This window comes from Cnephaeus nilssonii (genome assembly GCF_951640355.1).
Source record: "Cnephaeus nilssonii genome assembly, chromosome: 9".
NCBI classification, from domain to species: Eukaryota; Metazoa; Chordata; class Mammalia; order Chiroptera; family Vespertilionidae; genus Cnephaeus; species Cnephaeus nilssonii.
In genome coordinates this window covers 91129822-91152580 of record NC_137080.1, presented here as the reverse complement: position 1 = coordinate 91152580, position 22759 = coordinate 91129822, and the positions used below count along the sequence as shown (strand labels likewise).

Below are 22759 nucleotides of genomic sequence, written 5' to 3'. Positions count from 1 at the left end.
TGGCTTATAAAAGCAAGGAAGCTAAATAGCCAACTCCTTCAGGGGACCTGCTCAGTCAATAATCTCATAGCCTTACAGTGCTTCCCATGCTGCCTGTAAATGAGGTTATAAGTGGGTACTTACTGATGGGAAAGACATGATTTATTAGGTGAAAAAACAAGTTACAAAATAATGTAAATAGATTGACTCCATGAAAGTATTTTGTCAGTAAGACTACATATAAAATATATAGTGTAGGAAGACATAAACCAAATGTTAATCTCTGGGCGGAGGGATTCCGAGTCATTTTACTTTTTTCCTTTTGCTTATCTGCACTTAAAACAATTTCCCACAATGACATGCGCTTCTTGTGCAATAAGGACAAACGTCTTTCCATCGGTCCCGTGAGTTCCTCTTGCTGGGAGTCCAGGGGCGTTTGGGCAAACTGCTGTGGGTGCTCCTGGCTGCCAGGCATTGTGGGAAGCCACCAACTCCTCTGTGACCGCTTCAGGTTGCTCACTGAGAATTCCAAAAGCAGCCTGGCCGGTGGTCCAGCTGGTTGGAGCATGGTCCTGTACCCTGAAAGGCTGCAGATCCGGTTCCTGGTCAGGGCACATACCCAGGTTGCGGGTTTGATCCCCATTCAATGTTTCTCCCCCTCTCTCTCCCTTCCCCTCTCTCTAAAACCAATAAAAACATATCCTCAAGTGAGGATTGCAAAACATTTCTAAAAGCAGCATGTCCCCACCCACGTCCGACTCCCCCTCCCACTGGTCTTGTAGGTGAGAGCTCAGTGACCCCAAACCTTGGTATCCGAATGCCCAGCTGTTCCATAACCTGCTGGTGGGTTGGCTGCCACCCTCCCTGCAGGGAAAACGCTGTTGGTATCAGTTGGCACACACACCGTAACGCTAACTGCGCCCTCTACAGGGTGACAGCTGAGATGCTCTGCTGCTCAGGTCAGTCCCTACTGCACATATGCAGCTGGGATTCTACATGTTGGTGAGAAAAGGCTGTCGCCATGGCAACCCAGGCTCCCCAGCCTCTGGGATCAGTCCAACACCCAGGGAAAGACGGTGGGCGGGAGTCAGAGCAAACAGCGCCTGGCTCTCTCACCTCGGGAGGGACACTTAGGGTTCCCCTGATTCAGTTTCTAGAGCGGAGAAGGATGCGGACGCTCCTTAACCTCTCCACCTCCAGGATCAGTGGGAATGACCTGTGACCTGTGAAACACAGGAGGAGTAGAGCGTCACCAGCTTTGGTTTGTCCCCAGATGGCTGCAAACCACTTAAGGTCTCTGTGCCTCAGCTGCTCTGTTTATAAACGGAGATCAAGGCTCCCCGCCATCACTTCCCGGAGACGTGGCCGGGCTCTGGTGAGAATCCCGGAATCGCAGCATTAGAAGGGATCTTAGCCCTAACGGTCCGCCCAGGAGTCCCTTTGATAAGCTCTCTGACTGGGGAGCTTTTCCTGCCTCTGCTTGATCACCTGCAGTGGCAGAGAGCTCATGACCACACAACTTCCCAAGTAGCCATCGCTGCTGATGCTGATGGTGAGGCGGCTCTCCTGTGTGGGAGGGTTTACAATGAAATGTCTGTTTAAAACCTTAGCGGTCCTTTCCAGAGCCATTTCCACTCCTGATGTGCCCAGGGAGCTCCCATACAGTAGCAGCAACGGGCAGGAAGCAGGTTCAGGCCGGACCCCGGAAGCCTGCGGCTTAGTTAGGTGGAAGGAGTATGGGTTCCGGGGTCACTCGAGGTTAAAACCCCACTTTGTCCACGTAGCACATAGTTGACCTGGGGCAAGTTATATTGCCTCTCTGGGCCTCAGTTTCCTGACCAGTGGGGTGAGGAGAGAGGTACCTGCCTCGGAGCATTGCTGTGCGACTCCAGCATCACCTCACGAATTAGCAAGTCTAGAACCCCAACTTCCCTGGTGGGATTCTCAGGGCCCGGGAGGCAACTTACACCTCCCTCTGCCACCCCCTGAACAACACGTCCGCCCTCCCTGGCTGTGCTCCTCTCAAAAGGAGGACAAGGTGTTCCCCTCCTGGGCGCCTGCGGGACAGCCTGGCACAGCCTTCTCCAGGGTTCAGGACCTTCTCCCTGTGGGGCCTGTCAGGGGCCAGACAGGGAAGATGATGCAATAGTTTCAGGACAAAGTTCACCCCTCCCTGAAATTCATCTGCCCCGAGGCCAGCACGCCCTCCCTGCACACAGATGCAGCTGGCACTAAGCCAGTGCCCCAGGTGTCACTGGTGAAGGCTTTCAGCTGTGTCAGTGTGTGTGTGTGTGTGTGTGTGTGTGTGTGTGTGTGTGTGAGTGTTTTGATGGGAATCTCAGATAGGACAAAAGGTCTCTCAGACTCCAAAGAATGTTGTCTGGTGGGGACAGCAGGTGTGTGACGGGAGCCGGGGAAGCTCCTTGGGGTAGGAAAGTGGTCCTTTGTCTCGCTCTGCCCTGGGATCTCGGGGGCCAGCGACTCAGTTCTACGGCGTCTGCTCTGGTCCAGAGCAGAACGGCAGGTGGGTCCCGTCCCTGCCTCAGCAGTCTAGGTCTTCCATTTGTTGGCTGCAGGATGAGATGGGAAGTCGCCGTTGACCTCTCTCGGTCATGGCCGCTGACCTCCCGCTCCTCTCGGCTTCCCCCACAGATGAGTACCTGCGCGTCCTCAACGTGGGCGTGGCCGAGACAAAGAAGTCCTTCCTGGGGCCGCTGGCGCCCTCCTGCGGGATGGTGCAGATGATGCGGCGGTTTCTGTACCAGGCCCTGCCGGAGGACTCCTACAAGGCCGCCACCGGCAAGCTGCACGTGAGCCTCACCCGCTTCACCGACGGAGAGAGTGTCGTGGTTTCGGAGTACACGTCCAAGGAGGAGCTCATCGAGGCAAGAGGGCGGGGCCCGGAGTGGGGGCGGGGCCTGGCGTAGGGCGGGGCCTGGCGTAGGGCGGGGCTGTGGAGTGGGGGCGGGGCTGTGGAGTGCGGTGGGGAAGGGCAGGTTGGAGGGCTGGAGGGCAGGCTGGTCCTGCTTCTCCAGCCTTCTACCACCTTCCTCGTCTACCTGTGCCAACCGGAGCAAACCACACGCAAAGCGGCACTGTTCTAGCCTCATTAACAGCTCCTAGCGGAGTTGCTCTTGCTGGGGAGGGCTGGGGGTATATACCCAATTTTCTTTCATGACAAAGGGGTTACGCTGCATGACTCTGTCCCCACCTCTGAAGACAAGGCCCTTGCCACCCATCCTCACATCCCCACACTGGCCTGGCCATGATCCTGGGGTGGAGGGTGAATAGGCAATGCCCGTGGATACCTCCTCTGCCACCTCAATCCCTGGGTTTGTTGGCACCAGCTCTTCAAGACTTTCCTCTCCAGCCTTCTACCACCTTCCTCGTCTACCCGTGCCAACCACCTTTGCACCTGCTGTGTCCTTCTCACTCCCCTTCACCTGCCTGAGAAGACTCCCGTCACTCCTGCTGGAACTCTCCTTCATCTGCCCGCCCCAACCCCCCTGAGCTGGGTGCTCCTCCTTGGGGCCACCATGCCCATGCTCACCTCCGTCACAGCACCTGTCACCCTGTACTGTCACCTGCTTGCTTACTCCCGCTCTTGCAGCATTCCCAAGGGTGGGCATCTCACCCTCCTTTGATGCCAGGACCTGGCCCAAGCCGGATGCACAATGATGGCTGTTGAATCCCATTGGGTTTGTGGAACTTTGGTGCCAGAAGGGACCCTGGAGATCATGGAGGTCACCCTCTCCCTTTAAAGCTGGGACCAAGGACCCCACTAGTCAGGGCCAGGATGGGGCTGAACTTGGGAGGAAAGCAGGGCCTCCACCTTGGCTTTAAGGAAGGCGAGGCTGGCCGTGCCCCGGGGTTTGCTTGCAGGTGCCCCCACCCCCAGGGCCTCAGGCGTCTCAGCCCTGTTCTCCCCCCGCAGGCCCTGTACTGCAGCTGCTTTGTCCCCGTGTACTGCGGCCTCATCCCCCCGACCTACCGCGGCGTGGTGAGTGCTGCGGCGTGGGCGGGGCTGAACCAGGGCCCAGGAGTGCCTTGGGCCCTGAGACCACAGCTGGGACAGGAGGGGGGTCTCAGAGTTCAGCGGGAAGACCAGGAGTTGGAAAGGTTCTTGTGTTTCCCCACTCATAATGCCCACATACTAGTAGATGGACTTCCGGGGCCTTAGAGGAACTTTCCCAACGAGGCTGGGCTTCTCTGTGGACGCACCGACCCACCCCTGAGCCCAGCAAAGCAAGACGCCTCCCACTGTACAGACCTTCCTGGGCTGGACAGGAGCCTAGGACCAGGCCCTGCACCGTGGGGACCTGGAACCTTCAGTGATGGGACCTTTGAGGTCATCTAGGCTGGTGCCTTGCAAACTTCCATGTGCCCATGAGCCGCTCAGGGGTCTTGTAAAATAATGCAAATCCTGCCCCAGTAGGTCTGGGGCAGGGCCCGAGACTGCGCCTGGAACGGGCTTCTGCTGAGCTGGCGCTGCCGGTCCCCAGACCACACTCCGAGTCAGAGGGCCTGGCCCAGCCCCTCCTCATCTATGGAGAAAATGAGGTCCGGACCAGGTTCAGCTCTAGCTGGAGCCCAGCTTGCATGTCGGTGTAGTTCTCAGTGAGCCCAGAGGGTCGGCGCCTTTGTTCTCAGCTGAGGAACCAAAACCCCAGAGGGGAAGGGCCTGGAAGGTGGACGCGTGGCCGGTCCAGGTGCCTGGCCTCGCAGAGGGGCAGCTTGGACCACGGTGTCTGGGAGGGGCTGTGTCACACCTGCTCGGCCCGCCACGCGTGCTCCTCCTTAGAAGGCACGGACACTCCGTTCCCGTCTGGCCTCAGCAGGTGAGGGGCTCCGGGGGGGCAGCCTGGGAGGGGTGGCTGTGACCGGGGCCCTTGCTCCTGCTTCATCCAGGGTGTGGCTGCCCCTCCCCACAGAGGCCTGGGAGCCCCTCCGCAGCCCCAGGAAGATGGCTGGGGGAGCCCGTAGGGACAGAGCCCTGGGCAGGAGTCCAGAGGCCACCCGGCTCCCCGAGTGACCTTCACTCAGCCCCCGGGCCTCAGTGCAGGGCTTGTCCTTGTGTCCTCCCGCGTGGGGAGGGGACCTCTGGCCAGGCGCGCATTTCTCACTCTGCCCCCACAGCGGTATATCGACGGCGGCTTCACCGGCATGCAGCCCTGCTCCTTCTGGACGGACTCCATCACTATCTCCACCTTCAGCGGCCAGCAGGACATCTGCCCCCGGGACTGCCCCGCCATCTTCCACGACTTCCGCATGTTCAACTGCTCCTTCCAGTTCTCCCTGGAGAACATCGCCAGGATGACCCACGCCCTGTTCCCCCCAGACCAGATGGTGAGAGAGAGGGGCCTGGAGGGGCGGGGGTGGGGTGGGGGGTGCAACGGGGAAGCCAGTGGGGCCCACTCAGTTTCCATGTTCCCTCCCCTCGAATGTTCCCTTAAACTTCCTCCTAGACCTGCGTCCTGGCCTTTTCGCTAATGAGCTGTGTGGCCTTGAACTAATCCCCTAAGGGCTGCCAGCCTTAATGTCCTCCCCTGTAAATAAGGTGATGTCAGAATCGCTGATGGGATGACATCCACTCTGATGTGCGATGTCAGGTCAGCAAACTGTGGCCCAGGGGCTAGTCCCCTCCCCCCCTGGTTTTTGTACAGCCTGTGAGCTAAGTGTGGGCTTTCCACCGATAAAGGCTGTAAAATGGGCGGTGAACACACAATACAGTGTACAGATGATGTGTGTAGAGTTGTGCACTGGAAACCTATATAATTTTGTTAACCAGTGTCACCCCAATATATTCAGTAAAAAGAAAACATAAAATAAAATAAAATAAAATAAATGACTGTAAAAAAAAAAGAAGAGGAAGAACAACAACAGCAACAGCAACAACAACAAAAACAAGAACAAGAAGAACAAGAACAAGAATAAGAAATGGCGGACTATGTAAGGCCTGCAAAGCCCCAAATATTTACTACCTGGCCCTTTACAGAAAAGGCTTTGTGGGCAATATCACATGTGATCCTTCAGCATCCTCCGTGATAGATGCTATTATTACCCCATTTTACAGATGAAGAAACTGAGGCTGTGAGAAGTTACATCCACAGAGCCACACAGCCAGTGGCAGCACTGGGATCTGAACCCAGTCTCCAAACTTTGCTTCTCATATGGTCCAAATGCACTTTCCCTGCTTCTGCTATAAACATTTCGGCGTCTCCCGCCAGGGGAAGCTGGTGGGCAGCTGTGCAAGGTTTAGCACACTGATGTAGTGTCACCATGGACACAGGAACTGCTCCCAGTCCTCGGCAGAGAGTGAGGGATGGGAACCGGACAGGCACATTTTGAAGAGCCATCAGATAGGTGACAGCAGCTGCTCTGGGGAGGGGACCGCGCTGCCGCTGTACTGCAGCCTGAGTCTCCTCCTGGTGTGCCCACCTTGCAGGTCCTGCACAATTACTACTACCGAGGGTACGAAGATGCCGTTCTGTACTTGAGGCGGCTGAGTAAGTACCACGTGGAGCCCCGAGGAAGGGAGGCCCGGAGGGTGGGAAAAGACAGGACGTAGGAGAGCTGAGTAGGGGAGCATTCCCCCCACGTTTGTGACCTGAGAGCCAGAGGTGGGTGCAGGACTGACAGCCTGCATTGTCCAGGACAGGCCACTGCGGCCAGAAATGAGGGTCTCCGTGCAAAAGCAGCCTTTAGGTTAACTGATGGGACAGTTCTGGATGTAAAAACTATATTTAGGAAATACATAGCTCGTATCTTCCATTTTCGTGTCATTTCATTCTCTTTCCAAAAGAGCTGTATTGTTAAGGTAGAAACTACATGCAACAGGTTTATGTTTATCTAAGACTCCGAAGGACATGCGGCTCAGCACACGGGAGAGAGGAGCCCTGGCCTGTGCTGGTTTGGAAGTTGTGGCCCCGCACCCCTGTGTCCTCTGTGATTTGGTAGAAGGAAGACTCTGCTGACATGTATAACACACTTTACCATGAGGAAGGTCATGACAAACATCTCTGTTTTCCATATTTAGAGTTAATTTCCAAGAGAAGGGATTCCTGGCTCATAGGGCGTTTCCCCATGTTCTACCACAAGTTTTTCCCACAGTGCCCCAGGTGTGCGTGATTGTCCTCTGGGCAGTTAGTTGCACAGAACACTGTTTGACCATCCCTTGGAGTTTCCAAATGTTCACTATTATCAGCAATGCCGTGATGTACTTACTGTGTGGGCAGATTTAAGAAATACTTTGAGAGTGAGATTAAGGTGTGGAATGAGGTTTTTTCCCCCAGGATATATTCACTTTTCCCCCTTCACAAGTGCTTCCTGCTTTCCCAAGCTCCCATTGTCTGACTCTACCTTCTCCTGGGTCCTTTCTCCCAACAAGGGTGGGGGTGGGGTGGGAGAGATGGGGGCTCCGAGGCAAACAGCCTGGGCCAGGATTCCATCCCTCCAGCCGGGTGAGCTTGTTACAGAAGACCAAAAAAAACCCAAGCCATGCTTAGAGAAAGGGAGTTACATTTTATTAAGGGTAGGGCCAGAGGAAAATGTGCCTTTCAAATTCTGGGCCCCCCCACATGGAGGAAACCTTTTCTATTTATACTTTTCCTAGCTCTTTTGTCTCTCAAAGTTGGAATGAGACTTCGGGCCTTCTGGGAAAGAAGGCCTACGTGCCGGGAAGGGGCCATGAGACCATATCCCAAGGCCTGGCCTGGTGTCAGCACTGACAACTCTGTCTGGGGCACAGTCCACGGCCTCTCTGGAATGGGAGTAATCTCATTTTCCTTATTACTTAAGCAAGCAAGCGTTTACAGAAGCCAAAACAGCAGGGTTAAAATTCCAAACAGCAGTTTTTATGTAAGATGGATGCTGCAAGCTCAGGGAAATCACTCCCCTCTCTGAGTCTTGGTTTCCTAATCTGTAAAAAGGGTTGAGATCCCGATTGCTGACACCTACCAACTGTGTGATCTTGAGCAGGTAAAGAATCTCCTGGGGCCTCGGTTTTCTCATCTGGATAAGGGGCAGATCAGGGAACCTCCTCAGAGGGCGCTGTGAAGACCAGAGGAGCAAAGCCACAGACAGCCCTCAGCACAACTCCCCAGTAGATGTCTTACTGAGGACATCAGAGTCCATGTCCTCGCCGTGGTCAGGCCAGGCACTGCCCGCTCTGAGCTCAGAGACAGGCCCCTCCTCTCACCCTCTGCAGGACAGACTCCTCCTAACCCTGTCTCCTCTGACAACTCCCCCACCCTCATTTACACAGGTGACAGCTGTGAAAAGGGAGCCCCAAGTATCCAAAAGGTGAACAACGTGAGGGGTGTCATGGGGGGATGGAGATGGGGCCTCAGGAACAGGAGGTGCTGGCTGGGGCCTCGGTCCTTTCTGCTGCCAGCTCGGGAGCCCCTCCACTCTCCCCAATGATGGTGTAGGCTGGGGACTTGGGGCTTAGGGAGACCCCCTGATTTGGGGCTCAGATCTTGGAGCAGGCACCAACTCCCTGCCTCAGGAGACCCCTCTACACCCCAGTTCCAGCCTGGCTACCAGGCTACTCCATACCCGTCTCTCCCCTGAACTTTTCCTTCTCTTCCTCTCCGGCAGGCCCTGGGGAACGTGCCCCCCGTTTCTTGGTAGCACCTTCTCCCACCCTTCCTCCTGCGGGGGGGAACCCAGCGCCCTCCCCCCGCCCTGCCCCCTAGCTGGTGGGGACATGTTCGCAGGTATGAAGGGTGCCCCAAGCACAGGCTGAAACCCTGCATTTCAGGCCTCCAGTTCTGACCGGGCAGTGTGTGGAGGTGGCGGGACTCCCGGGGGCCCTGGCACCACTCCCAGTGGGAAAGACGGAGGCGGCTTCCGCTTCTGTCCGCCAGTGCGGGCCGTTCTCAGCGCAGGTGTCAGGGCCCACCCAGAGCCCCGGGTTAGATGGGCCGATGCGCCTCCTTCACAGAGGGCGCGGGTGCCCACCCAGCCTGAGTCAGTGCGGTTTTAACCCCACCCGCCATCCGGACCGGAAAAGGGGCGTCCACTCCGGCCTCCCGCCCAACCCGAGGATAGTCAGCCCGCAGGAAGCTGCACCCACAGGTGTCACCCCCTCCCTCCCGAGGCCTCACCTCCCCCTCACTATCCCTGCTGCCGCGCAAGTCTCCCTCCACCTGCCTCCCTGCAGCCGCCTCCTGCCAAAGGGAAGCGCATGCTTGCCGTGTGCTTAAGACCCACATCACACAGACACACACAGACACACAGACATACAGACATACAGACACAGACACACAGACACAGACATAAACACACATACATACACACAGACATACACATACAGACACACAGACACACAGACACAGACACAGACACAAATACACATACATACACACACACACACACACACACACACACACACACACACACACCTGTGAAACAGCTCCCCCATCAGAACGGTGAACAATCTATCATGCCCAGTCTCCTTGTGCCCCTCAGTGACTCCTCCCACCTCCCCTCACCCACCCCCAACCTCCAAGCAACCGCTGATCTACTTTCTGTCATTACAGATTAATTGCATTTTCTAGAGTTTTTGATAAATGGAATCTTATAGTGTGAAACCTTATTTTTGGCTGCGTTCTCTCACTCAACGTAATTATTCAAAGATTCACCCATGTCATTGTGTGATATAAATAGTTCATTCCTTTTTACATTCCATTCCTTTGTATGACTATACCACCACTCATTTAGCCATTCACCTGTTAATGGACATTTAAGTTGTATGCACCTCAGGCTATTATGAATAAAGCTGCTATAAATACTCATGTATGTGTCTTAGTATGGACATATGCTCTTATTTCTCTATCCAGGAGAGGAATGATTAGATCACATGGTAGATGTGTTACAAGTATAATTATGATAATTACATTGTATTATATAATTATATATAATTTGCATATATAAAATTGTGATAAGAACACATAACATAAATGTACCATCTCAACCACTTGCAATGGACAGCTCGGTAGTGCTAAGCATATTTACTTTGCTGTGCAGCTAACCTCCAGAACTTTTTATCTTGCAAAACTGAAACTATACCCACTGGCCCCAAACTCCTCATTTCTCCCTCCCCCAGGCCCTGGCAACCACCGCTCCTCTTTGTATTTCTAGGGGTTTGATTACTTTACGTCCCTCACATAAGTGAAGCATACAGTATTTGCCTTTTAGTTCACTTATAATGTTCTCAAGGTTTATCCATGTTGTAGCATGTGACAGGATTTTCTTCATTTTTAAGGCTGAATAATATTCCAAACGTATGTATATACCACATTTTACTTATCCATTTATTCATCAATGGACATATGGTTGCTTCTACCGCTTGGCTATCTACATTAATAAAAGAGTAACATGCTAATTGACCGTACCTTTGCAACACCCACCAGCCAATCAGGAGTGAGTATGCAAACTAACCCAACAAAGATGGTAGGTTAATTTGCATATGTAAGCAGCGAGTGGCCAGGGGCGGGGCAGGACAATTGTGTCGTCACCATGGTGATGAAGCAGGAGTTTTGCATCACCCCAGCCGCTCAGGGCCTCTGGGTAGCATGGGAAGGAGGAAAGGTGGATCTGGCTGGAGCGAAGGCAGTGCCGGCAGCCAGGGGAAGGAAGGCCCATTCTTGCACAAATCTTCGTGCATCGGGCTCTAGTTGTAAATAATGCTGCAATGGAAGGGTGTGCAAATATCTCTTTGAGATTTGATGTTCAATTCGTTTGGATATGTACAGACTGAGGCATATTCCCAGAATGCAGACTTAGCTTCTTAGGAAGCCACCACATGGTCTTCCACAGTGGCTGTATCATTTCCCATTCTCTCCAGCTGTGTATGGGAGCTCCAGTTCCCCCCACTTTTCACTGGCACTTGGTGAGGCAGGTCTGTTGAGCCTGAGCCGTTCTGAGAGGCGTGCAGGGTGTCTCGCTGGTTCGAATTTGCCTTTCCCTGGTGGCTGACGATGCTGAGCATCTTTTCACTTGCTTATTCGTTGTCCAGATAGCTTCTTTGGACGTGTCTGTTCAACTCTTTTGCCCATTTCCCCCAGACCTTTAATAAGTTTTATTTTCAGGACAGTTTCAGATTTATGGAAAAATATAAAAACAGTACAGAGTCTCCACACACGCCACATCCAGGTTTCCCTATTGTTAGATGCTATAGTATGCTGATTAACCAAAATCTATACTTTGCTCAGATTCCCTGAGTTGCTGCCTGATGCCCTTACTCTGACCCAGGACCCCATCCAGGAGAGCACGTCATGTCCCCTCAGACTCCCCTTGTTTTTAATGACTGGCGGGTGTGAGTCCTGGCCAGGTACTTCGTAGACTGTCCCTCAGGTGGGGTTTGTCTGATGTTTGCCCCATGATTAGATGGGGTCATGGGTTGGAGGAAGGAAGACCAAAGAGGCAAAGTGCTGTTCTCAGCACATTCTATCAAGGGCGCCTGCCGTCCACCCGACAGGTCACTGATGGTGTGACGTGGTCACCTGGCTGCAGGCTGTTGTCAGGCTCACTCTTCTCCTCTTCCCACGCACTGCTTTCTGGAAGGAGGTCTATGCATAGCTCACACGGAAAAGGCCAGGAACCTTTCTCCACGTCCTTAAGGCCCGGACGTCCACATAAAGTGTGTGGGCGGCTTCTGCGTGGGAGATGGGTCTCGCCTGCATCACTTACGCAATCGTTTGTTGGTTTATGTATGGACTCCTGGGCACTTGTTTTATACTTTGGGTTATTATTCAACTCTGATTTTTTACTCAAATTGTCCCAGCTTTGGCCATTGGGAGCTCTTGTAGTTGGCTCTTTGCCCATTTGAAAAACGGAATTGTTTGTTTCTCGTGTAAGAGCTTTAACGAATTCTGGATAAATACCCTTTGTCAGGAATACTATTTGTAAATATTTTCTCCCAGGCTGCGATTCCTCTTACGAGCAGCTTTGGAATCTACCCAGTTTTGCCTGTTTTAGAAAACTTGCCCTGGGCCCCTCTACTTGGCGGCCTCCATCCTGGCCCCCTCTCCTCACTCTGCTTTCCCTCCCTGGGAGTCTCCTGCACAGCCACCATCACAGCCCCAGTGACCGCCCGGTGGGCTCCCAATACATATGTATCTCTAACCCCCTTCTCATCTCTGGGATCCAAATCCACACGCAACTGCCCACTTGTCTCTCCTTGGGCATCTCCAAGGCCCCCTAAACTCAACATGTCCCCAAACAAGCTCCTAACCTGAGCTCCCCCCTCCCCCCGGCCTATCCCTCCCATGGCCTATTCTCAGCAGACAGCACCAGCATCCATCAGACTGTGCGAGCCACCTACCTCCCCTCCGCCCCCGATCAATCCCTCACCAATCCTCATCCACTTACCTCCTAAACAGAACTTCTACTTCCTTCTACCTTCTTCCAGGCGCAAGCCCCACACACCTCTCCGCAGCCACCTGACAGGTTTCCCCGGCCCCTGTGCCCTTGTCAGTGAGTCCCCACACCGCAGCCACAGTGACCTTGTCAAAGCCAGAGTCAGGTGGGCGCCTCCCTGCCTGGAAGGCTTCATGGTCTCCACGGAAATTAAGAGTCCTCAGTGCTGCCTACCAGCCCTTGAGCGATCCGGTCCCTGCACCTCAGCCCCATTCCCAGCCACAGTGCCCCCTCCACCCCCCCAGGCTCCAACCACAGTTAAGTCCTCCCTGCCTCCCTCTCTCCTGGTGCCATGTTCCTCCCCTGCCTAACACTTGTCTTGATTAACACTTGAGATTATTTGGGTGGTCAGGACCTGTCCCCGCTCTGGGCTGTAAGCTCCGGGGGAGGAACCTTCACACCTGTTTCTGTCTCCTTCGCCTCCTCAGTGCCAGGTATAGTGCCTGGCACACAGAGACGCTCAGAAATACCCACTGGATTCGTGGATTAATCCACAGTCAAATACTCAATGTCAGTCCAAGTAAGTAAAGAAAGGCCACTGGTGAGACATAATCCCGTTTATGACAGTGACTTGGAAAAGCATTCTTTGCAAACACCACGCTGATGTCGGAGGTTAGAAATGCCACCTGTGACCCATGCTTGTTTTTCCTAGATGCTGCGTACCTCAATTCTCCCTCCAAGAGGGTGATTTTCCCCCGGGTGGAAGTGTACTGCCAGATAGAACTCGCCCTTGGCAACGAGGGCCCGGAACACAGTAAGCCGAGCCTCCAAGCGGAGCAGGGCGGTCTGGAAGAATCCACGCAGCTTCCCACACAATGGGATCCCAAAGAGCAAGAAAGCGGTGGCCATGGTCCACTTGGGTCCCCACCTATACAGACACCCGAATCCACACGTGAGTGGCCTGTGGAGTCACCCACTCCACCACCTGTCTCTGCATCTGAGCCGTCGCCTGCAGCGACACTGGGCTCTTCATCGTCACGCTCTCCAGCTGACTTGCCACCTGTGTCACTCCCAGCTGTGCCCTCACCGCCCAGCTCAACCCCTGGTCTGTCCCCTGAGCCACCACAGAAGCAGGTACAACTGACTGGATCACCACCCGAGTCCCCACCCTCCCAGCCATCTCTGTCACTCAGGCCACGTCCGGGGCCTTCAGCTGGGGGGGCACCTCACACGTTGCCTGGATGTTCTTCGACATCCCCTGCACAGCCACCTGAGGAGGAGCTGGGCTCAGCACAGCCCCAAGGTAGGGACCCTCTGGCTTCTCACGGCCCCTCAGGGTTTCCTCTTGTCTGCAACCCTTCAGTATGACAACATGGTGGCCCACACCATGGCTTCCGAGGGCAGGCAGCCACAAGGGGGCAGTGTACCTGAGAGTTGTTCATTTCTGTAGCCCAGTGAGTCTCCAAGTGAGGTTTCCAAGCAGCAGCAATGAGAATGTTCAGGCCCGACCACTGACCTGCTAAGTGGCAGACTCGGGGGTGGGTGGGTGGGTGGGGGGAGTGGGGTGGGCCAGCTGTCCTTTCGGCAAGCCCTCCGGTGTTCCCTGGCCCGCTTTCCTCTGGGACTGCTTCCTGGTAAACGCTCTGTGTCCAGGACGGTGCTACTCAAAGGGTGGTCTGCGGACACTGCCGGTCCCCTAACTAGCTGTCACTAGATCACAATGAAATGGGCACGGAAATTGAGAGAAGCGTTTAGAAATGTGGAGCGGGGTGGGGTGGGGAACCTTTTTTCTGCCAACGGCCATTTGGATATTTATCACATCGTTCGCAGGCCATTCAAAATGATCACTTAAAAGTGAGCCTGCTCTGTTTGGTCAAACATTTAATTAATGCCTTGGCAGGCCCAGACCAAGGGATTTCTCAGGCGTGTAAGGCCCTCGGCTGGACGACCCCACCCCTGGTGGCAATGAGACGGAACCGTGGCGGGGAAGGGCTTCCCTCATCCATTTGATTGTATTCCACAGAAGCACTAGTCCATGTGGGTTGTAAATAAGATTTTTAAAAACTGGCTCTTTGCTGCAGATAGTTTGAGAAGCACCGTTCTAGGGGCTGCAAAGAGGAGCGGTTCTCACCTCCTCGCCTCGGGGAGTCTCCCCTCCGGCAGAGGGGATGGCGGGAAACCAACTCAAAATACAAGATGCATGATTAGGTTCTAGACCTGTTGCGGTGTTCCTGGAGAGTAAGATCACTGCTCTCGGGGAGGGAGGAAGGCTCTGGGAGATGACAGGTGGGCTGACATGGGCGGGATATTGACCATCTGGTCTGTGGGATGGGATTGGACGGAATGACATGAGCAGGTCAGGTTTTGTTTGTTCTAGAAGCTCAGGTGCAAAGCAGGAAAGTGCAAAGTATGTTCGGGATGAAGAGGATACCGGCTTGGCCACGTGGATGGGGAGTGGCGGGGGGGGGGGGGGGGGGGCAAAGGGACAGGGCCCAGATCGTGGGAGGAAGGGTCCTTCTGGTCCACCAGCCAAACTTCCATAGTATCAGGGTAAACAGTGGCCCAGATTAGCAATGAGAAAAAATGTCAGGATATTAAAAGTCAGAAAATTGGTCAAGGTGTTGCACATGCTCTCTGATTCCCTGTTAAATAAAATGCATTTATTCGTATATCACGCCTGTGCCTAAAAGTAGCCATCCTCAGGTGCCTGAGCCATCCCGGGCATCCTCACTCCTCCTGGGCTGGGCAGAGGCACAGAGAGCCCAGTGGTTCTCAGCTGGGGCGATCACCCCCAGGAGACGTTGGCAATGCCTGGAGGCCAGATGCTGCGGAACGTCCTGCAGGGCACAGGCCAGCCCTTCATTCAGTCGTGCTGAGGCCAGACCCTGTGTCGCCTCCGCCGAGCCGCTGTGACACCCTAAGCCAGCGGTGGGCGCGGGCAGGAGGAACCTCCCCGGCTCAGTGTTGTCCGTCCTACAGTGAGGGCCCTGTGGCAGGGGGTGGGGTGTTGCCAGAAGCTGTAGGAAAATCCCCCAACAAAGGAACTGCTAATAGATTTGAGATATCCACCCCCCAAGAAAGAACTTCAGGTACGGGAATCTAAATAGATTCCCTGTTATTTTTAGTTACATGTATTACATAACTATATGCTAATCTTCACATTTTATATCTCCCCATACTCTGAAAACATGCAGTGCCCTTACTTAAGAGCATAGTCATAAAACTATTAGTGTTTTTTATTTAAAAAAACGAGAAAAGCAGTACATGGAGCCGGTGATGGAAGGTCCGGGCCCTGTGGGTTTTTCTGGCTCTTTCCCTGGCACGGCTGCTCTGCGTGAGGGACGCTGTGATGGTACATGGAGGGTCAGCCCAGCCTCCCACTGCACCGCGGGCAAGGCCACAGTAAGGTGGTGGTCCCACAGGTGAGAATTTGAGAACGAGACAGTTCGCTGTTCTTTGCGAACACTCTCGCTTACTTCCGATTGTTATAGCAAAAAAGACTAAACACTTGTGATGTAAACTGGTAACCACTGGGCAGCACTACCTAGCACCTCGTCAATCTCCAGGTTCACACTAACAAAAAACGAGGAAGACACCACGGCCCAGGCAGTTCAGGACAAAAGAGGGAAACTTTGGCAAAAAGTACAATGGCCCCAGCCGGTGTGGCTCAGTGGATAGGGCGCCGGCCTGCGGACTGAAGGGTCCCAGGTTCTATTCCAGTCCAGGGCACATGCCCAGGTTGTGGGCTGGATCTCCAGTAGGGGGCATGCAGGAGGCAGCCAATCAATGATTCTCTCTGATCAGTGATGTTTCTCTCTCTCCCTTCCTCTCTGAAATCAGTAAAAATATAATTTTTTTAAAAAAGGTAAAATAGAAATGGAGACAGATTTGTTTTTCATGTTTTAAGATTTAGGGCCCCCTTACCTACTTTGGGGGTTAGACAAGGGTTTGGCCTTCCCTGGCTCCTGTCTAAAACTTGGTCATATCATTTCACTGTGTCTTTCTTTAAACCGGGGAAAGGGAGGAGACAGGCAGGCCTGCCCTGAATGAGGTAATATAGATGAAAACGCGTTGTAACCTACGAAATACTGTACAGACAGTGGCTTTTGCATGATGGGAAAATTCTTCACAAAATGTCCTGCCTCCTATTGGCTGAGCAGCATGCCAGTGAAGTGATGGGTGACAAAAAAAATAAAGAAAAGACTCAGCACCCCTCCCCCACGCCATCTCACTGCTGTCTCCTGCCTTTTTCCTTTGGGCTGCAGTTCCTCTGGCCTCTGTGAATCCGCAAAGCACCGCGCCTCTGGCGAACGTGAAGGAGACCAGCAGCCAGCCGGATGCCGCGTAAGTTTCCCTCCGCGGAGAAGGCGTGCTTCCCTTTGATGGGGAAAGCCAAGGGACACGTCCACCTCGTGACCTGGGATCCTCTTCCCGTGTGTGTGGCTACCGGGCACCACCCTCTCTGTCTTCTTCAGGGGGTCAAGGTGGGGGGAAGGGCCTTATTCACGCCGACGGGCCCTTCTCTTCAGCTCCCTGCTCCGCGCACTGGGCACGCACCTTCTCACGCGCAGAGGGACCCCGGTGAGGGCTCCCATCAAGAGAGCGAGCAGGCGGGCTGCACCCCAGCCCCAGCAGCCGCTGCGCGCTGTGAACTGAGGCCCCCTTCACCCACAGCATGGCTGCAGCGTGATAAGGAGGCCAGCGTTCCTGTGTTGTGGATGGGCCCCCGAGAACCTTTCTGATGAGACACGTCAACGGTCGGGGTCGTGTCACACGTCTCCATGTTTATCTTTGCAGTCCTTCTGAGGGGGTCTGGGGATCTCTATGTTTTTAAGCTCCCGGGCTCCCTCACTGGCTGGACAGCCATGGACGAGCCGGGGCAAGGCACCAGCAGGAGGTCAGAGGGTGGACCGGGGCACTTCCCCCCAGCCTCACCCCTCCCTGCCGCTGGGCAGCTCTGGCGGCGGGGCTTCTCTGGCCACAGCTGCAGGGGTTGGGAGAGCAGGGCCCCTTACTTTTCATGCTGCCCCTCCGTATCATGTCACAGCAAATACCTTAAAACAGACCCGATTCCTTCTCCCAGTGTAATTTCAATTATACAACTTTTTGAATGAGTTTGCATAAAATTTTTAAAATATATTTTTATTGATTTCAAAGAGGAAGGGAGAGTTAGAGAGAGATAGAAACATCAATGATGAGAGAGAATCATTGATTGGCTGCCTTCTGCACGCCCCCCACTGGGGTTGGAGCCCACAACCTGGGCATGTGCCCTTGACCAGAATGGAACCCGGGACCCCTCAGTCCGCAGGCTGACACTCTATCCACTGAGCCAAACTGGCCAGGGCAGAGTTTGCATACATTTAATAATTTTGTGCTTGGGCACAAATTATGCATTTTGTTCCCATGATTTACACTTTATTGCATTGACATATAACCATCTAAAAGCTTCTGTTGACTAGTTGGCATGCTACTCAGACAAATATTCACTGATTACAAAATAAAGGCCGCTGGGAACTCTGACGCTCCCGGGCCGAGAGCCACGCTCTGGTGTGTCTGACACCTCCTCAGCTGGAGCAGGGCCCTGACAGGGGGACGCAGGACGGTCACTAACAAACCGCTACCGCCTCTCTCTGCCCAGGGCGAGCCCTGCCGGAGACTCCAACTGCGTGAACAAGGCATTCAAGAAGAACAAACCAAAGACAAGTGGCACCAGAAGAGGCTTCCCGAGACACCCACGATCCAAAAAGCCAGGCAGCAAAGTGCAGTGAGCATGGCTAACGTTTCTTACATCCCACGGGCAGGAGCGGTGTGGGGCACAGGCTGCAGGGAGATTACAGGGCTGGGGAGGGGTCAGGAGTGAGGTCAGGAGTGGGGTCAGGAGGACGCACCCAACATGAGATCCGCGATCTGCCACGGTCTCACTCAGGGAGCGTTTAGTGAGGTCAGCTATGCACATTGCTTCTCGGGGAGCAAGGTGTGCAGCAGCAGCAGCCAATAACTAGCAGACGCCAAGGTTATGTAACTCCGGAGGTGGACCAGCTACCTCTCAGCTCCTGGAGAGAACGCCACTAGGAAACCAAACCAGACAGGTCGATGCCCACGTGATCCTCAGCATGTAGAGCTCCTAACTGTTCCCACCCTACAGCTAAAAGCCCTCGCCTGCATTGGCCGGCTTCTCACAGCTTCCTGACTGTATTATATTGTCATTGATTTCATTGATCGACATTTACGGAGCACCCAATAAGTGCCCAGAACTCTCCTGGGCTCTGGGGAAGTCAAAGGTGAATTAAACTCAATCCCCCAACTTTCAGGAGTTTCTCCTGAACTTGGAACTTCAGGCCAAAGACAAGAATAAAACCTACTGATCTAACGAACTATGAGCCCCATAGAAACCAAGCCTTCATTTTTTTTATTTTTTTTTTACCAAGCTTCTCTTTTAGGCACATGTGTCCATACATACACACTGGCAAATCCAGAACACCAGCCTCAAACACAAACCAAGCTGGTATCACCTGTAATTACTTTGCTGGATTATCAAAGTATTTTCGGAAAGGAACAGACCTGCGCTGCTATTTAATTTTCTTCAAGCGTTTATTGCTCAGAAAAAAAAATCCCAAATCATTCTAAGGGACTCTTTCCAGGTTGCTCCTGTCCTGGGAGAGGTCCCTGGGGAGGCAGAGGGATTGGGGCGGGTGGGAACCTGGTGGGTGGTGGGAAGCAGTGTGGTGGGGAGGAGTTTCTCAGAACTGCAGGGAGGATTCAGGACCCAGCAAGCAGCTGGCGGCCCCTGGTGGCCGCTGGGTCAGTGCAGCCTGGGATTCTTCTCACTCTGTTCCTTGGGGTCCAACTCCAAGACTTCCCTGACCTTGAGTGTCCACATCTCTGTCCCTAGAAGCTCAGGTCATGAGCATGTGGGCAGGTCTGCAGAGGGCATGGGGGTGCCATCTGGGAGCCAGCCCTGACTCGGGTCCTTGATTCCCGGGCCAGGCCTCTCCCCACACGTCAGAGCAGTGGGAACTATGCAGCTCAGCCAGAGCTGCTCGGTTGACAAATTTCTAGGACTCAAGGTGCTTTATGAAAAAGCGGGCTGGGGTAAGACAAACAAAACAACAGGGGGACTCTGTGGTCGGTGGGTCCCACGTGCTGTTCTGTCTGCAATGCTCCTTTACCGAACAGGTTATGAAACTGCCTGGAGGCAATTCACCAATTGGGCTTAAGTAATCCCACACAGCTTTACTGCTCTGAGCTTCAGAGACCAGGGGAGGGCGCAGAAAAGAGAAGCTCAAAAATGTCAGGCATAGAAACGAGAAAAGCAGTACATGGAGCCAGTGATGGAAGGCATAGAGAAGAGGAGCGATCTGCTCATTTTCTCCCAACCTACAATCACAGGGACACTGTCACACCCATGGGCCAGTCCTGTGTGAGCTCCTCATCCCCAGCTGATATTCCTCCCACCAAAAACAAGAGAGGCTAGAATGAAAGCTACGGTGCGGGGGTTCCATACATACTAAGATGCAGTTGTATTAGTCAGTTATTGGGGCTATGATAATGCTGCATAACAAACGACCGACCCCAGATCTCAATGCATTACAAAGCACGTTTGCTTTTCTCTTTCTGGGCCTATGGGTTGGATGGAATAGCTCTACTCAGGCCACAGGCTGCGGTCAAGCCTGCTCCTTGGCCCTTTCGTCCCAGGACCCGCAGGTTTCTTTTTGTTTGTTTATTTTGTTTTAATATATTTTATTGATTTTTTACAGAGAGGAGGGGAGAGGGTTAGAGAGTTAGAAACATTGATGAGAAACATCGATCAGCTGCCTCCTGCACACTCCCTACTGGGTATGTGCCCACAACCAAGGTACATGCCCCTGACCGGAATCAAATCTGGGACCCTTCAGTTCGCAGGCCGACACTCTATCCACTGAGCCACACCGGTTAGGGCATGGACCAGCAGTGTTGCCAGAACTGTCCTTCTCTGAGCACGGCCAGATACATGTATCAGCATGGTTTCCCTCTGCTGCCTTGTCTGTTCTCCAGTAGAGTTCAGGGGTCATCTCACTCGGGTTGTGCAGCTGGCCTCCAAGTGGAAAGAGGGGAAACTGAGAGGCTGCCTGCAGGCTGCAAGTGGAACGGGAAGGGGTCCATCTTGCTACTTGCTACTCAGATTTTCCTAATTGCTACCAAGTCTGTCAGACTCCCCAGATTTCCACCACTGAGAGCCTCTCCTTTGAGTTACTATGGAACTTCCACCTGTTCAAACGTGAATGTGGTAATAACAGCTAAAATTATATGGCAGTGATTACGTTCTAGCCCTGAGGCGCCGAGAGGTTAAGTAACATCTCAAAGTCACCCAGCTGGTAGGTGGCAGAGCTGGGATCCGCATCCCGGTGTCTGTCACCAGGTGTTGACCACCCACGGTAGCCACCAGAGCTGGAGTCAGAGTCGGAAGTCACAGGGTCTAGTCCTGTTTCTCCCTTTGGGCAGGGAGAGGCCTGGAGGTGCACTCGGAGGTGCACAGGAGACGTGGCGGGCGGGGTGCCGTGCTGAGGAGGTTGGGCTTTGCCTGTGGTGCTGGGGAGTCATCGCAGGGTCTAAACACCAGAATGACACAGTCACATCGGAAAAGTATCCAGGAATAGGCACACTCACACCCAGCATTTCTCCAAGGGGCTCAGCAGGTCTCTTCCTGCAGTGTCCCAGAGAGGGCAAGGGACTTGCCCAGGGTCACACAGCAGGTAGAGGAGCGTTTGGAACCCGGGTCTTCCCATCCCCAATTTTTGTCTTCTTTCTCCTCACATGTGCTTCCTTGGCTTCTCACACCCAGGTCTGCTCCCTGCCCACTCGACTTCTCTGTGCTCTCCACTCCCAAGACTGTGTGGGTCACCTACAGGCCTCACCCCAGCGGGATCCAGGAATGCAGCAGCCCCGAGGTGTGGAACTCCCCAGGGTGTCCCTGGGGGCCAGACACAGCCTTCCCTGTCCCAGGATGCTGTGGTGACCCCTGAGCACACTCAACCCAGCACCCCCCACCCCCCGCCTCCAACAGTCAAGGCCAACACTAGCCCATGCAATGCCTGTGCTAAGAAAACAGCATCCCTTCCATGAGAACTTGACTGCCAGCTGCCGGAAGGTGGTCCTGATGCACTGCTTTTGTTAGAACAATTGACTGCTAACTGCTAGACATCTGTACGAGTGATACACAAGCGACAGACAGAGCTGTGTAAACGGCATAGCAAGCAGCACAGTAACATGTGACATGAGGCTGGCGCGGTGCCTACGCCTGTGTTGGCAGTGTGTCCTTGGGCAGCGTGCAGGGCTCTGCCTCTCCCCCTTCCGGAAAACCCAATATTAACGGGACTTTTGTAAGCGCAGGGATGTTTCAAACACGCTTAGTGACTCCTGCTCTGCAAGTGGCATCTCCATTTGCAAAAGGCCTTGTACCACGAGTGACCTTCTAACTGGCTTCGGGTGTAAAGGGAGAGTTTCCATTTGGACGCGTCAGGCGGCTCCGGTGGGGCCTGGCCACGTGCCCAGGACGCCCAAGGGCATGCAGCTGGGAGAAAGCTCTCCGTGGGAGCCGGGAGGGAAGCCGGAGGCGAGGGACTTAGCGATGATGAATCTGTGTCTTTTCTCCAGGAAGCTGTGAGCCGAGAGCTGGAACGGGAGAGAACCTGACGCACCCAGCCGAGCCTTCTCCCCACTGTTCTCAGACGCTGTCCCCTCGCCCTTGGCCTTTTGGGGACCAGGGTGACACCCACTATCAAGCCTGTTGGTGTAGAGGGTCCTGCTTCCCCGGGCGAGCACCTTCTTGTCTTAACATCCTCTCAGCTTCCACTCCCCTGCTCTGGACAGACGGGCGGACAAGGACGGGAACTGGGGAGCATGCAGCGCAGCCCCCCTGCTGGCGGGCCCGGGGCGGGGGGGGGGGGGCGTGCCTTGCTCCCACCCCAGCCCCGCTTGGGCCAGGTGGGTCCCAGCCGCAGGATCGAGTCCGCGGGGCAAAACTCTGGAGGGTCCAGCAGGGCTGAGCCATGGACACGTCCCTGTTTCCTGTGGGGTCAGGAAACCAAGTTCTTGAGCTTTGTTTTCCATTCGCACAGCCAACTGCAGGCTCCACGTGGACTGGCCGCCGCCTCGGCCGCCACTGGAACCCGCGATGGAGCTGAGGCGGCAGCAGCCCCCCGGGCTCCGGGGACTGGGGGGCAGCGAGTGGGGCTGGCGGCTCTGGCCTCCCTGAGTGGGTGGCTGTAGAGGAAATGGGCCAGACGTCCTCTCCTCCCCCAGCCCGAATGAGGACAGACTCCGCTGTTGACACCGAAGTGAAATGTTCCACAAGAGAGACACCTCAGCCTCAGTTTCCCCAGCCTGTCCTGAAAAACAAGCCCCTCCAGCCCCGGGTGGGCATGACCTCCAGCCCGGC

General features: G+C 54.4%; 1 protein-coding gene across 5 annotated transcripts in view; it reads left to right on the top strand.

Moving 5' to 3' along the window:
• Positions 1-22105, top strand: part of PNPLA1 (patatin like domain 1, omega-hydroxyceramide transacylase) — a 37306-nt gene extending 15201 nt beyond the window's left edge. Inside the window, exons 2-11 of one of the 5 annotated variants that reach the window (XM_079781381.1) lie at positions 2632-2864; positions 3914-3979; positions 5116-5325; positions 6425-6485; positions 13055-13294; positions 13418-13645; positions 16608-16686; positions 17981-18106; positions 21164-21269; positions 21976-22105. In XM_079781381.1, the coding sequence (XP_079637507.1) occupies positions 2632-2864; positions 3914-3979; positions 5116-5325; positions 6425-6485; positions 13055-13294; positions 13418-13645; positions 16608-16686; positions 17981-18106; positions 21164-21269; positions 21976-22014 (1388 nt within the window). In that variant the 3' untranslated portion in view covers positions 22015-22105. Of the gene's footprint in view, positions 1-2387; positions 2504-2631; positions 2865-3913; positions 3980-5115; positions 5326-6424; positions 6486-13054; positions 13646-16607; positions 16687-17980; positions 18107-21163; positions 21270-21975 lie in introns of those variants that run through there. The other 4 variants (XM_079781383.1, XM_079781379.1, XM_079781382.1 and 1 more) reach the window with 4 other exon arrangements.
• The last annotated feature ends 654 nt before the right edge of the window (positions 22106-22759 follow it).